Source organism: Artemia franciscana, chromosome 2 (assembly GCF_032884065.1).
Source record: "Artemia franciscana chromosome 2, ASM3288406v1, whole genome shotgun sequence".
In the NCBI taxonomy this organism is placed as follows: domain Eukaryota; kingdom Metazoa; phylum Arthropoda; class Branchiopoda; order Anostraca; family Artemiidae; genus Artemia; species Artemia franciscana.
In genome coordinates this window covers 19,676,402-19,691,351 of record NC_088864.1, presented here as the reverse complement: position 1 = coordinate 19,691,351, position 14,950 = coordinate 19,676,402, and the positions used below count along the sequence as shown (strand labels likewise).

The following is a 14,950-nucleotide window of genomic DNA, read 5'->3' as shown; positions in this document are numbered from 1 at the left end:
CTTTTTGCACAGCGGTCAGAAACCAATAATAGGTCTTGGCTTACTGGAGCTCTTTACTTTTCTTTGAGAAAATTATTTTGTGAAAAAAAGTTTTTGAAATAAATTTCTGTTCGTTTTCTATTGACATAGTCTTTCTAGCGAAAAAAAAAAAATATTTTGCATCTTTCCAGTTTTTATGGCACTGGGTATCTACCAAGCGAAATATAGCAATCGCAAATTCTGTCGGTCCCGGTTTTGCTAGTTTGGGCACTTCCAGGTAAGCTAGGACGACGAAATATGGCACGCGTATCAGAAACCAGATCAGATTAAATTAGAAATTGTCGTTTCCCCGATTCGACCATCTGGCGGGGGGGAGGGAGTGGGGGGACGGTTAAATCGGAAAAAATAGAAAAAATGAGGTATTTTTTACTTACGAAAGGGTGATCGGATCTCAACAAAATTTGATATTTAGAAGGATATCGTGTCTCAGAGCTTTTATTCTAAATCCGAACCGGATCCGATAACATTGGGGGGAGTTGGGGGGTGACCTAAAATCTCGGAAAGCGCTTAGAGTGGAGGGATCGGGATGAAACTTGGTGGAAAAAATAAGCAGAAGTCCCAGATACATGATTCATCTGACCGGAACAGATCCGCTCTGTTTGGGGGAGTTGGGGAGGGGGTGGAGGGTTAATTCTGAAAAATTAAAAAAAGAGTATTTATAACTTACGAAGGAGTGATTGGATCTTAATGAGATTTCATATTTAGAAGGACCTCGTAATTCAGATCTCAGAAATCTTGGAAAACACTTAAAGCGGAGAGATCAGGATGAAACTAGGTGGGAAGAATAAAAACACGTCCAAGATACGTGACTGGCATAACCGGACCGGATCCGCTCTCTTTGGTGAAGTTGGGGGGAGGGGGAGTCATTTGGAAAATTAGAAAAAATGAGGTATTTGTAACTAACGAACGGGTAATCAGATCTTAATTAAATTTGACATTTAGAACGATCTTGCACTTTAGAGCACTTATTTTAAATCATGACCAAATCCGGTGACATTGGGGGAGTTGCAGGAAGAAACAGGAATTCTTGGAAAACGTGAAAATTGAGGTATCTTTATCTTACAAATGGGTGCTTGGATCTCAATGAAACTTGATATATAGAAGGATCTTATGTCTCAGATGCTCCATTTTCCATTCGAATCGGATCCGGGGACATGGGGGCTGGAGGGAGGAAACTAAAATCTTGAAAACGCTTAGAGTGGAGGGATTAGGATGAAACTTGATGGGAAGAATAAGCACAAGTTATAGATAAGTAGTTGACATAATTGGAACGGATCTGTTCTCTTTGGAGAAGCTAGGGGGTGTTGATTTGGAAAAATTAGAAAAATTGAGGTATTTTTAACTTAAGAACGGGTGACCGGATCTTAATGAAATTTGATATTTAGAATGAACTCGTGTCTCAGAGCTCTTATTTTAAATCCCGACCAGGTCTGGTTACCTTGGGGGGGGAGAGAGTTGGAGGGGGAAACCGGAAATCTTGGAAGACGCTTAGAGTGGAGAAATCGGGATGAAACTTGGTGGGTAGAATAAGCAAATGTCGTAAATACGTGATTGCCGTAACCATACTTGATCCACTCTCTCTGGAGGAGTTAGGGGGGACAGTGCTTTGGCGAGTTTGGTGCTTCTGGACGTTCTAGGACGATGAAAATTGGTAAGCGTGTCAGGGAGCTGCACAAATTGGCTTGATAAAGTCGTTTTCCCCGATTAGACCATCTGGGGGGCTGAAGGGAGAGGAAAAATTAGAAAAAATTAGGTATTCATAACGTACGAGTGGGTGATCGGATCTTAATGAATTTTGATATTTAGAAGGACCTCGTGTCTCAGAGGTCTTATTTTAAATCCCGATAGGCACTAAGCCTCTGATTTTCCTTTTAAATCAATCTATTGATTCATAGAATTTTGCTAGAGCTCATACCATATGAGCTCTTGGCTCTTCCGGCCTCGTCACAAGTGCCATATGAGCTCTTAGCTCTTGTTTCTATAAGAATACATTGTATGGGTTGCTATTTGTATGCTGAGAAGCTTTTTCAACAATTTTTCATCCTGACACAAACAGATTTTTTAATTTGATTTTATAGCTTCTGAAGTTGGCCTGAAAAATAAAACTTAATATCATTCCCAAAAATTCTATCTATGCTCTTTGAAAACCTGGACACACTTACACTCTTTTTTTTTATTTATTTAAATTGTATGAGCAGAAGTAGTAATAGTACTATTCCCAAAAGTTTCAACTTAATACCCCCAGTCGTTCTCAATATATTACTGAAATGTCTTATTGGCAACAATAAACACAATGCCTTTTGATTTATTTTAAGGCAACATTTAGTTTTAAAGCTAAATCAGCCCAACATTACAGGCCAATTGAATGATTGTGGGGGGTTGAAATGCCTAATATTTCTAACCACATAGTTGCTGGGCCGTTCTACTATGCTGAGCACTACGGCTATCTCAAAATTTTTATTGAATACCTTTGGAAAATGACCATTCATTTTCCAAACGTATTGAGAGAAGGGCTACTTGCCCTCCAATCTCTTTTGACACTCAAAAAGGGCACCATAACTTTTAATTTTGAGTCGAATTAGTTCCTTTAAAAGTTTCAATGATATTTCTAGCTATTACAGAGTGATGTCGCCTATGATACTGCTTATATGCCCCTTTGAAAACCTGAATACATACAGTTTTATCGTTTAATTGAACTCCTAAACGGTCCATTTCAGTTTCATTTTAATGCCATTACCATCATTAGTTACAGTAACTGTAGTGGTAGCATTAAAAGTATACATATAGTGCCTTCTGGCTAGTTCAAAGTCCCCCACAACTTACCATTTAAGGTCTAAATTAATAATATAAGTTGCTCTTCAGATATTGCTTTGCTACCTTTTTGAAAGTCCACATGCTCATGGTTTGTTTTGATTTAGCTCAACATCCACCTAAATATTCCTTATAAGCTTCAACTTAATACCCTTAACTTGCACAGTAGCAATAGTTGTAGTAGGATTAGTAACAGTATGCGGATAGAACCTTTGGTTTTTTCGACATTCCCTTCCAAACATGCTGAAAGTTTCTGCTTAATACATACCATCAACCATTCCTGAAGCTTTTCCGATACATCTGCTTGACAACCTATGTGGGCATAGTATGTTTCAAATTAGTTCCATATAGTTTCTATATGTCCCAAATTTTTCGCCTTAATATCCTTAATTTTAATAGCAGTAGTGGTAGTAGTAGCAAAACTAATTGTAGTAGCCTAGGCTTTAGTGACAGTGGCAGTAATAAAAATAGCAATAATAGTAACAGTAGCAGTAGTATGAATAGAAGCAGTAGCATTAGGATCAAAAATGTTTCCTTTTGATTGTTCAACGTCCCTCACAACAGGTTCAGGTTCTTTTATTTTATACAATAATTACAACATAGGTGTGACCTACTCCTGGCAGAGAGCATAGCACGAATGGCACGGGGTTATAAATAAAAACAACAACTTTGTTCAAAACAAAAAACATCAATAATAATGGTAGGCCTACTCACCAGTTCAAACTCACAATCAAACAACAACCATAAAAAAAAAGAAACAAAAACAGACAAATTTAGAACTGACAAGGGGGGCAAGCTTTGATATTCACTTATCAAAAACTTTTTAAATGTCTTCTTTATACTATTTGCAGACAACCCCTTGATATTATTTTTATATTTATTATAATTTGTTATCAAACTATACCTCAAATAAAACTGCGTTCGCTCACATCTGACAAGAGGTTGGTGAATCAGCGAATTTTGTTGAGTAGAGTAGGGATGAGTGGATTCCAGGGGAAGCAGGTCAAATTTATGAAAAAGAGATGGAAGTCAATTTTTGTCATATTTCACTGCAAACAACACTGTAGTAAATGGTATAAGGAGTGTAATAGGTAAATATTTAGGTATTTATATGCACTCTTTGTTGAAGATGAGCTTGGAATAGATGATGGTGCAGGAAGGTAACTCATAAGGGTTCACATGGCATTATTTTGGAAAATTTGAAGTAGATGAAGATGGATTTTGAATGTATTTGTGTAAGCTATGGCACAGTAGTTTAAATATGAATTAACAAGAGAAAAATATATGCAATGCATTGGATGGTATGGTAGGAGGTCACAATAGTGTTGCATTATCCCAACATTTCTGCTCAGCTTGATATGAAGCTTGACAATATGGGTCTTAAATAACAAATTTGCATCCAATATAATTATATTGTATCGTTTCAACTCTCTCCACTTTCAAGTCATGTTTTGCAATCAAGATTTCATTTATGTCTGGAAACTTTTTCTGGGTTCTAGAATATACAATAAACTTTGTCTTATCCCAGTTAACACAGGGAGGATTACATCTAAACCATCCCATTAGTCATGTTGTCACATCTGATAGACCTTGTCTCAGAGAGGTTTCATTGGAAGCCTTTACACTACATGCTGTATTGTCAGCAAAGAATACAGTCAATCCAAGTTCCTCTAATGCATGAGCGATGCCATTTATATAAATTAAAGATAATAGAGGGCCTAGAATAGAATCTTGAGGGACACCTACAATATTTGACTGTAGCACTTTGGACAACTTAACATCACCCCCATCTACATGCTGCTTTCTGTCTTTTAAGTATGACTAGCAAATTGAAACTAACAATCCCTGTTAGTTTTAACTTCACACACCAAACTGTTCATAAGATATTGCTGTTACACTCTTTTGACAACCTGCATACAGAGGGTGTGCTCTGATTCAATTCATCTTCCCCCTCAAAATTTCACCTTCATAACCCTAGGCATAGGTGTAATAGTAGTCACAGTAGTAGTATTGATATTACTAGTAATTGTACTGAATAGCGGTAGTACTACTAGCAGCAGTAGTTTTAACCTGTTGTCTAATGGCCAGCAGAACATCCCTCTCATCAAATCATGGAAGTTTCAACTTAATACTATTAGCCATCACTATGACATAGCTGATATGTTCTTTTGATAGCCTGTATGTTCATATACTTCTTGAGATTTTCATCTCAATACTCTTAGCCCTACAAGTAGTTTCAATCGAAGCAGTAGTAGTAGTAGTAAATGTAGAAACAGCAGAAGCATTAGCAGTAGTGATCACATTTTGCCTTTTGGTGAGATGATCTTCCTCTTTAAGTATTCTCTGAAAGTTCCAACTTAATATCCAAATAAATATTTTAAATATGTTATTTTGACAATGTGCATGCACATAGAGGTGTGGGGGGGAACCAACCCTTCAATCAATCTGGATCTTAAAAATAATACTAGAACTTCATATTACCAATCCAATGAGTCTCCTCCAAATTTTATGCGATCCCCATCCTATATACACCTTATATGCCCCCAGGGCTAGGGGGAGGGGATGGTTTCATCCTCAAAGATATAATTTTCTGGACCTTTCAATTATGTAGAACAAAAGGGCTATCTCAAATTTTGATTAGATATCTTTAAGAAAATGGTGGGCATGGGAGGGGGTTAGTTGCCTTCCAATCACTTTGACTATTAAAATAGGCACTAGGCCTTTCAATATTCAATTGAATGTGCTCTTTTTGAAGTTTGAACGACAACAAATGATCATCTCAAAATTTCTATCAGATGCATTTTGGGAAAATATGAGGTGTGGGAGGGGGGAAGGCTATCCACCTTTTGATCACTCTGAATCTTGAGGGCACAAGAACTTCTGATTACCAATCCAATGAACTCCCTCCAAAGTTGATACAATCACGAATTCTATACATACCTAATATGCCCCAAGGGCATAATTTACAATCCTTGCCCTGGGGGCTGTGGAGGAGGGGAGGGGGTTGTTATCCTCTAAGGAATAATTTCTAGACCTTTCAATTACGTTGAACACAACGGTTATCTCAAAATTTTGATTATATCAACTTCTATTATCCCAATCACTTCTGACTATTAAAAAGGACACTAACCCTTTCAATTTCCAGTCAAATGAGCTCTTTTTGAAGTTTCTAAGACAATAAATGGCCATCTCAATTTCTATCAGAAGCATTTAGGGAAATATGAGGTGTGGGGAGGGATCCAATCACTCTGAACTTGAACTTCTGATTGCCACTCCAATGAGCCCCCTTCCAAAGTTTATACAATCACCCTTTCTATATATACCTTATATGCCTACAGGGCATAACTTGCAACCCTTGCCCTGATGGCTGTGGGGGGGGGGGGGGGGGTTGACATCCTCAAAGACATAATTCATAGATCTTTCAACTATGTTGAACAAAATAGCTATCTCAAAATTTTCACTGGATGTGTTAGGGGAAATGGTGGACGTGAAATTATCTACACTGATTTACCACCAACAAAGAGCTAATATGCTTATGACATAGGCCTATAAGCTTACTTCACAAGACCCCCCCCCCTAATTCCTTTGTTAATTTACCGAAAATATTGGCACAGACAGGAGGGGACATTCAAAGAAACTGTTCAAGTAATCTGTAAAAACTTGACACTGACAACAGTTTTTCTACTGCCATGTAGTAAACCACTGGAATAGTCTCTCAAATACAACAGTCTCAGCACCCAATGATGAAGTTTTCAAGAAGTTATTAGATGTTGAATGGAATGGTGCTCCCTGGTAGTACCAGTGGGATGCATTTGATGTTTAATTATTCAAATCATCAAGTATGAAGCAATTAAAAAAGGTAAAAAAAGATAAAGGATACGGCATTAGACTTTACAGTCCGTACTGGCGGTGCTGATCTCCGTTTCTTGGCCCTTCAGAAGCAATCATGAAGCAATTAATACATCAAGATCAAAATTAATTTGCTCTGAAGTGCAAATTGAGGTAATGATACACAAAATAAAACAATAATTGTCACTGTGTCAAGGCCCAGTGACAGACCAATAAAATTTAACAGGTATTTATAGGTTAGATTGGGGAAATCCAGTCATATTTCCATGGTGTGCTATTCTCTTCTACATTCAATTTTGATTTGAATGATGAATTAGTTGAAACAGTGTCTATGTATTCTGATCTTTAAGCACTTGTTCAGTAAAAAAGATTTTGTATATCTTGTTATTCCCAGCCTGTTTGAAAAGCTTTTATGCATGTCCTCTTGTTTGCTAAGCTGAAATATTTAGTTTATAATGACTATTTCTAGGCTGACTATAATATTTGTGGATCAACATCAAGTTGCTGCTGCAGCATCAGAATAAAAGAATAGGCATTTTCAGTTTCTCTTTAAGACATGTGCCAAAGTCCAAGATAGGTCTCGCAGTTGTTTTGTAGAGCCTTATAAAAGTTTTTAGTGAATGGAAATAAATGATTGGTTTAAGCAGATCAAGACTAGAATTAGCCTTTGATACCCTACACTGCCAGTGCTTATCCATTTGTTATTGTTTGTCAACAAGAATTCCTGAGTCACTTACATCTGAACTGGTTTTCATTAGGGTTTCAGGAACCCTTAGAGTCAAACATGGTATATGTCTGACATGGATTATCTCTTACTTTCTGCAGAATTCTTGACACAATTTCTTGGGGTTGCCTCTGTTCTGATGCATTTTCTGTGACCAAGAGAAGGCTAGATTGTGTTGCTGTTCATAATCTTGAATGCTAGGATGATGTCACTTAGGAAGTAAATTATCAAATATACAAACTAAACCATAAAAAAGAGCATAGAATTAGCAAGCTATAAATGTCTCTTTTTTGTAGTGTGTCCCTTTCTAGAAAACAGGTATTCTTAACCTTTATTCTAAATTCCAGTAGCCATTCTGTAGTCAATGATTGAATTTTGAATTGTTCTGATTGTATAGAACTAGAGCAGTGGGTGTTGCAAGATTGCAAGACAACCACCAGGGAGATCTACTAATTGCAGGCGACTTCCACCTACCTAACATCACCTCAAAAGACTAGTTTCCCTACATTCCATTGGGTCCTACAAGTCCAATTATTGATATTGTTCATGGATCTTGGCAGCATGGCATGGGATGACATCTTATCTTGCTCTTTAGCAATGGCTATTTAGCAATGGCAGTGCTTCAAAGAACTACTTATATATTTAAAGCAAATCAGCATACTTCAAGCACACTTGTCCCCAAACCAAAAACACTTCTGACAATGACAAGAGAGATTAAGATCAACCATAAAAGTAGATATTGGAACAAATATAAAAAGCACCAATCCCCCAAAACAGAGAGAAATATTCCAAAAGCCAGAACAAACTTAAAAACTTGATGTGGGTCTTGTATATGAGCTTTGAATCCAAACTTGCTGACAAAGCCAAAAAGTTTTGGCAGCATGTCTCTAGCCAAAACTACAATAGAGATTGTATCCACAAACTGACAAGAAAGGAGGACAGAGAAGTAACAGACATTAATTAGCTTGCTAACTTACTGAACCAGCAATTTTTCTCAGTTTTCACTGCTGAGCCTAATGGCCCTTTATCTTCCCCACCAAACTACAATACATAAGCCAATGGGAAGTACCACAGTATTGTCTACGGATGTCCTTAAATGATTATGAAAGTTGGATATTATCAAGTCACCAGGACCTGATAATATACACCCCAGACTACAAAAAGAAATTGCAGAAGTGATAGCAGACCTCCTCAGAAGAATCTTCAAGACATCACTTACCATTAGAGCTACCAGCTAACTGGAAAGTAGCCAACATAATGCTGGTATTCAAAAAAGGTGACTCCACCAAACCTATCATTCCCAAAACATATCCAATCAAAATTTTAAGAGATCCATTTTGTTCATCCTTGTTGAAAGGTCCAGTAATTATGTCTTTGGGGATGTCAACCTCCCCATAGTCTTCAGGACAAGGGCAGTAAGAAGCATAGCAATTTGTTCATTGTTTACACATAGTATATGTTATTGAAACCTCTACTTTTCTAAAATAAGAAGAGCATTAAAACAAGTCTTTCAGGGAATGTTGAACTAAATCAAAACCTGTTATGCATAAAGGATAGCACCTTTACCACCACTTGGTGCAAGTGACCATATTATTACAAGCTCTAGGTTTAAAATATACGCAAAAAGATTGTTAGTTAGAAAACATGTGTATACTGATTATAGTCTAATTTGAAGGGAACTAGCAGAATGCAATGGGTCCTTCATTGATGCAATGAATGCAGATGATTCATGGCATGCCACTAAGAGTTTACTGCTAGATTTTGCCAATAGACATTCATCTACAAAAAGGATACACAAACCCAAAACCTTATCCTTTCTCTCTGATGTTATGGAAGTGAGCAGTGAAGTACCTCAAGGCACAGTCCTGGGCCTAACCTTATTTAATATTTTCCTTAATGATGCGCCTTGAAACATCAAAAATAAAATAAACCTTTATGCAGATGATTAAAAGATAATTGGTTCAGCTGAAAGTTTCAGAAAAATAAAACTATTCAAGCAGACTTGGACTCATTTACTTGCTGGCCAGGGACTTGGAAGCTGAAGTTCAATACCTGGAAATGTAAGATTATCCACTTTGGTAATAAAAACTAAAGACACCAGTACTCAATTGAGTTTAGTTTGCATGTCTAGACTGTGGCAGCAAAGGCCAGTCAGACTCTTGGTATATTTAAGAGAACTTTCAGTGGTCATTCACCATCAGTTATTTCAAAGCTCTGTAAAGGTTTAATTCAACATAAGCTAAAGTTTGACATGTGCATTGCCAACCCAATTAATAAATCTGACCAAGAGACTCTAGAAGCAGTTCAAAGGCATAAAACTAAATGCATCAGAGGTTTCTATAGCATTCCCTACCCCTCCCAGATTAAAAAAACTAAATTTACCCTCACTGACTTATCCCCAAGAGAGAGGGGATATGATTATAATATTCAAGCTATTCAACAATAAAGAACTTATCCTAAATGTCTTTCAACCAGATGTCTCTTCAAGGACAAGAAGACATAGTAAAAAACTTTTCAAGAAGTGTGTCAACTCAAGGTTACATAGCAAATTCTTTTCTAATTGGGTGGAGAACCTATGGAACTCATTAGACCAGGAAACAGTCTCTTCTGCTAGTATTGAGTCATTCAAATCATCAGTTGACAGGAATGGTGCAACAAGCCCTGGCAATTATTTTGGGACTCACCTGATCAGTCAGCACACAATCTTCACTGCCCACCAAATACAGGATCATCCTATCACTGCCAACTGTAATTTAAGGTAATTTTTTAAGGTAATATAGAACCATAATATTTAAGGCATTTCTATGATTTGTTTTACTCAGTGCCTCTAAAAAGATTTTAGTGAATTTTTCTCTTTGTGCATTCTGATGTGTTTGTTCCTTTTTTTTGTAATGTGTTCAGCCTAAGGAGTTTATTAGTTAATTGTGGTACCAATCAATACCCAGGAGTTCATTTCTTGTATATTGTCTTGTGTGTATTGTTGCTTATTTTTTATTCCTGTTTATTTGTAACAGCCTATGGCTTACTCCATTTTGTATTTAACATAAAAATAAATAAATAAAATACTGCAACCAACTGCTGAATTTTGCACCTTGAACCCAATGGCTACCCACTCAATTTTAAATCCTATCATAAGGGAGCATCTAGAGAATAGAGATGAAGATAGGGACCTTGGTGTTATCACTCATGATAGGTTCATGTTCCACAGCCATATTCAGCATGTTGTCCCCCAAGGATATTCCCTCCTTGGCCTATTAAAATGGACCATCAGGAGCTAACAATATTCAATAACTTTTTAAGGCTCTCATTAGACTCCATTTCAATTTTGGCATGTGCCTGGCTGGTCCCTCTTGCCAGAAAAATGTAAGGTTCATTGAAAATGTCCAAAGGCAAGTAACAAAGTGCATGAAAAACCTAAAATCATCTTCATTTGAGGACTGCCTCAAGTAACTCAAGCCACCTACCCTTGTCTACAGATACATAACAATATGATGATGACTTATAAACTCCATAAAGAAAACTCTACAATCTTCATGGGCAACCACAGTACCAGCCATCATCTCACATGAAGACACTTAAAGAAGCTAACAAAATTAAGCTCTAGATCAAGAATCTGTCAAATTTACTTTTTAAGAAAAGTCATAAGCCACTAGAATAAATTGAATGACTACTGTCAGTGTTTTCTCTAGCCAGTCCTTCAAATACCAACTTGACAAGGAGTGAGAGAAGAGGCAGTGGAGATCTGACTGGGAGTCACCAACTCGAGAGCACTACCAGGTCTAGAGGGCCTTAAAGCTCTCTAATGGAGTCTTAGCCTACAAGATCTGTAAGCAGGATGAGCTAATCTGTTAGTTTAAGTTAAACTTAAATAATCTGTATAACAGAAGAGTAGTTGTAGTTTACATAATAATTAATATAAATACAAGAAATATCATGCCAAATATTTAAAGTCAGATAAAATGTCCATGAGTCAACACACAGAAAGTAGCATCACAAGAGTACCTATCTAGGCATATTCTATAGGAAAAACATACTCACTTTGTTGTGGACAAATATGATTTAATGTTGTTCTAACCTGTAATCTAAGGCAAAACATAATACATTATGGGTAAATATTTCAGATTTCATACAACTGACTTACTAATAAAGTGAACATACCATTTGAACCTTTTTTTATGTTCTTTATGAATATAATCATTGCTTCTATTGCAAATTCAAATTAAAGCATTTACTGAGCTCTTAAAAATGATGAATTTTCAATTAAAGTATGAATTATTGGTTGTTTGCAACAAAATAAGGTAAAATTCTAATTGAGTGACTTCATGCTATCTCAGAAAGAGGTTAGGTTAGGAAAATGAAACTTTCAGGGATGGATCTACAGGCTTAAGTATATCCTGGGAAGGTACTTTAATGTACCCACCTCCACTCCTTCTCCCTCTGGAGAGCCCTGAAATTTGTCTACATGACAGGTCTATACCTATTAAAATTTTGACAAACCAACATTTTACCTTAATTTTCTGTTACCAGTTGCTTTTTCTCTGCCTTTAGTTCTGAAAATGATATTTCTGTTACTTGAGTAGAATTCTGAGCCATATCAATGTTTTTTTTTCGAAATTTAGGAAATTTATTTGCATATCTATAAAACCTTATAAATTGGGATTGAGCAAAGTTGTGAAGCTGAAAACAATTTTGTTGTACTTCATTCAAGCAGAAGATCTATTTTGCAAGGTTTTACTTTTATAACACACATATTTTTGAAGGCCATCAAACGTCAGGGCCCTCTAGAGGGAGAAAGAGTAAAGGTAGGTACTTCAAAATACCTTCCCAGGACATACTTTAGCCTATAGACCCATCTCTGAAAGTTTCATTTTCCTAACCTAACTCCTTTCTTAGATAGCAAGAAGTCAATTAACTAAAATTTTACCCAAAATAATACTATGTTTTCTCAGTGCTAAAATTATTTATAGTTAGAAAATAGTGCTTAAACTTGAATTTGTGATAGAAGCAATTATTACATTTGTAAAGAGCATAAAAAAGGCATCAAGCAGTATATTCACTTTATTGGTAAGTCAATTATATGAACTGTGATGTATTTACCATTTAATGTTCACAAATTTTGAGCCATATCAAGGATTCTTCTTAAATTTTAAAGCCTGAATTAGGCTTGAGACCCTTTTCTTGTGCTTTATTTGAAAAAAATAAATTCTTGTGCTTTGTTTGTACTTTGGTAAAATTATAGCAAGTCTTATAACTGGCTTTCATATAAAGTGAATATACCACTCAATGCCTTTTTTATGCTCTTTATGAATACAATAATTGCTTCTACCTTAATTGAGAAACATACTGCTGATGCCTTTTGTTGTTCTTTACAAACATAATAATTGCTTCTAGCCTACTACAAATTCAAATTTAAGAACTTTTTATACTCTTAAAAATGAAAAATTTTCAATTAAAGTATAGGTTATCTGTCATTTCTGACAAAATAATACTATGTTTGGTAAAATTCTAGTTAATTGACTTCTTGCTATCTCAGGGTAAACTCTAGTTAATTGACTTCTTGCTATCTTGGAAAAGGTTTAGGTTAGGAAAATGAAACTTTCAGGAATGGGTCTACAGGCTAAAGTATGTCCTGGGAAGGTATTTTAAAGTACCCACCTCCACTCCTTCTCCCTCTAGAGGGCCCTGAAATATGCCTACATGACAGTCTATACCTATTGAAATTTTGAAAAAAGCAACAATTTACCTTAATTTTCAGTTACTAGTTGCTTTTTCTCTGCCTTTAGTTCTGAAAACAAAATTCCTGTTATTTGAGAGAATTTTGAGCCATATCAATGTTTTTTTTCAAAATTTAGGAAATGTACTTGTACATCTTTAAAACCTTATAAAATGGAATTGAGCAAAGTTATGAAGCTGAAAACAATTTTGTTGTACTTCAATTAAGCAGAAGATCTAATTTGCAAGGTTTCACTTTTATAACACACCTATTTTTAAAGGTCATCAAAGGTCAGGGCCCTCTAGAGGGAGAAGGAGTGGAGGTAGTTGCTTCAAAATACCTTCCCAGGACATACTTTAGTCTGTAGATACATCCCTGAAAGTTTCATTTTCCTAACCTAAACCCTTTCCAAGATAGCAAAAAGTCAATTAACTAGAATTTCACCCTATGAAGTTCACCTGTTTTTGACAAAATGATACTACATTTTCTCAGTGCTAAATTTTTTTATAATAAGGTTAGTTTAGGTTAGTTTAATAAGTGCTTAAATTTAAGGTAGAAGCAATTATTATGTTTACAAAAAGCATAAAAAAGGCATCAAGTGGTATATTCACCTTATACAAAAGCCAGTTATACAATTTGCTATAATTTTACCTCTATTTCTAAAGGTATATCCTATATCTTCTGCACAAAAGATTATAAAACATCCTCAGAGGTCAGTATCTATTGAAAAGGTAAGGATTGGAGGTAGCTACTTCAAAATACCATCATTAAGGCTCTGGAGTCATTCCTAGGCTAGGAGCTTCATTAACCTTGCTCAACTACTTTCCAAGACAGACAAAAGCCCCTCACCTAGAATTATGTCTTTTCAGAGATCCTTCCAAATAGAGCCTTGGTCCGTCTCTTAAGAACTTTGATCTGATGCCATAATAAATTCCCACATCCCTTGTGTGGATAGGCTATAATGAGATGTAGCCTAGGGCTCTAGCTGGTTATCATGGAGTTTCACTACATCTCTACAGGTTTTTTAATGGATAATAGAGAATATGTGGCTTACCAAGAGATTTAGAGAGGAAAAACAAAGTAAAATGCAACATCCAATCCATATTCCGAAGCATTGTTAGATATTTTTAAATTATAGTCACATGAGCTTCAACTCCTGCCCTCTAAGAAAAATCTAAGCTAGATGGCGATAAAGTATTGCAGTCTCCTGCTGCACTTTTAGTGTTCTTTTTGCATTCCATAATGTTTGCAAGCTATAGCTCATCCGTAAAAGTAATAGCTTGATTAAAGCTACATCTTCTCCTTTTCGAATTTTAGTATAACTCATCTCCTCGCTTCCAGGAACTTATGAAGAATAAGCATCTTGATGTCAATTTCGTTATGCGTTAGACTCCTTTTTATCAAGATGTTAAGGGTGAACACGCGTTCCTTGGATCAAGGCTCAGAACTTCAGGGTTCGTCACCTTCACACCGCCAAACTACACTCCATCTGTACTTGGGGGCCAAAAATAGATTTGGCCTCCCCACCCTTACCATATATATTGCCAACTGTCCGACTTCTCTTTCTTTCATTATGTTCTATAGCTTGACAGTAAAATAATGAAATATATCAAGCCGGTGTCTAATTCTAACTGGACATTCTTCTATCAGATGGCTTTTTATTTACATATTAGCCATCTCACGCTTTTGCTATAGTATGGATTCAGCCCTCCCTCTTAGGAAAAGATGCTTCTCAGAATGTCCGATTTCCGTTCTTTTTTTTTTAACCATTCTCAACTCAGACATTTTCAGCATCAGAAAATGTTTTGTCAAGG

General features: G+C 36.1%; 1 protein-coding gene across 1 annotated transcript in view; it reads right to left on the bottom strand.

The window, feature by feature from the left end:
* LOC136038367 (ATPase H(+)-transporting accessory protein 2-like) overlaps positions 1 to 14,301 on the bottom strand; it is a 43,454-nt gene extending 29,153 nt beyond the window's left edge. The window contains exon 1 of the mRNA XM_065721440.1: positions 14,191 to 14,301. Coding sequence (XP_065577512.1) covers positions 14,191 to 14,251 — 61 coding nt within the window. The 5' untranslated portion in view covers positions 14,252 to 14,301. The remainder of the gene's footprint in view (positions 1 to 14,190) is intronic.
* Between the last annotated feature and the right edge of the window lie 649 nt (positions 14,302 to 14,950).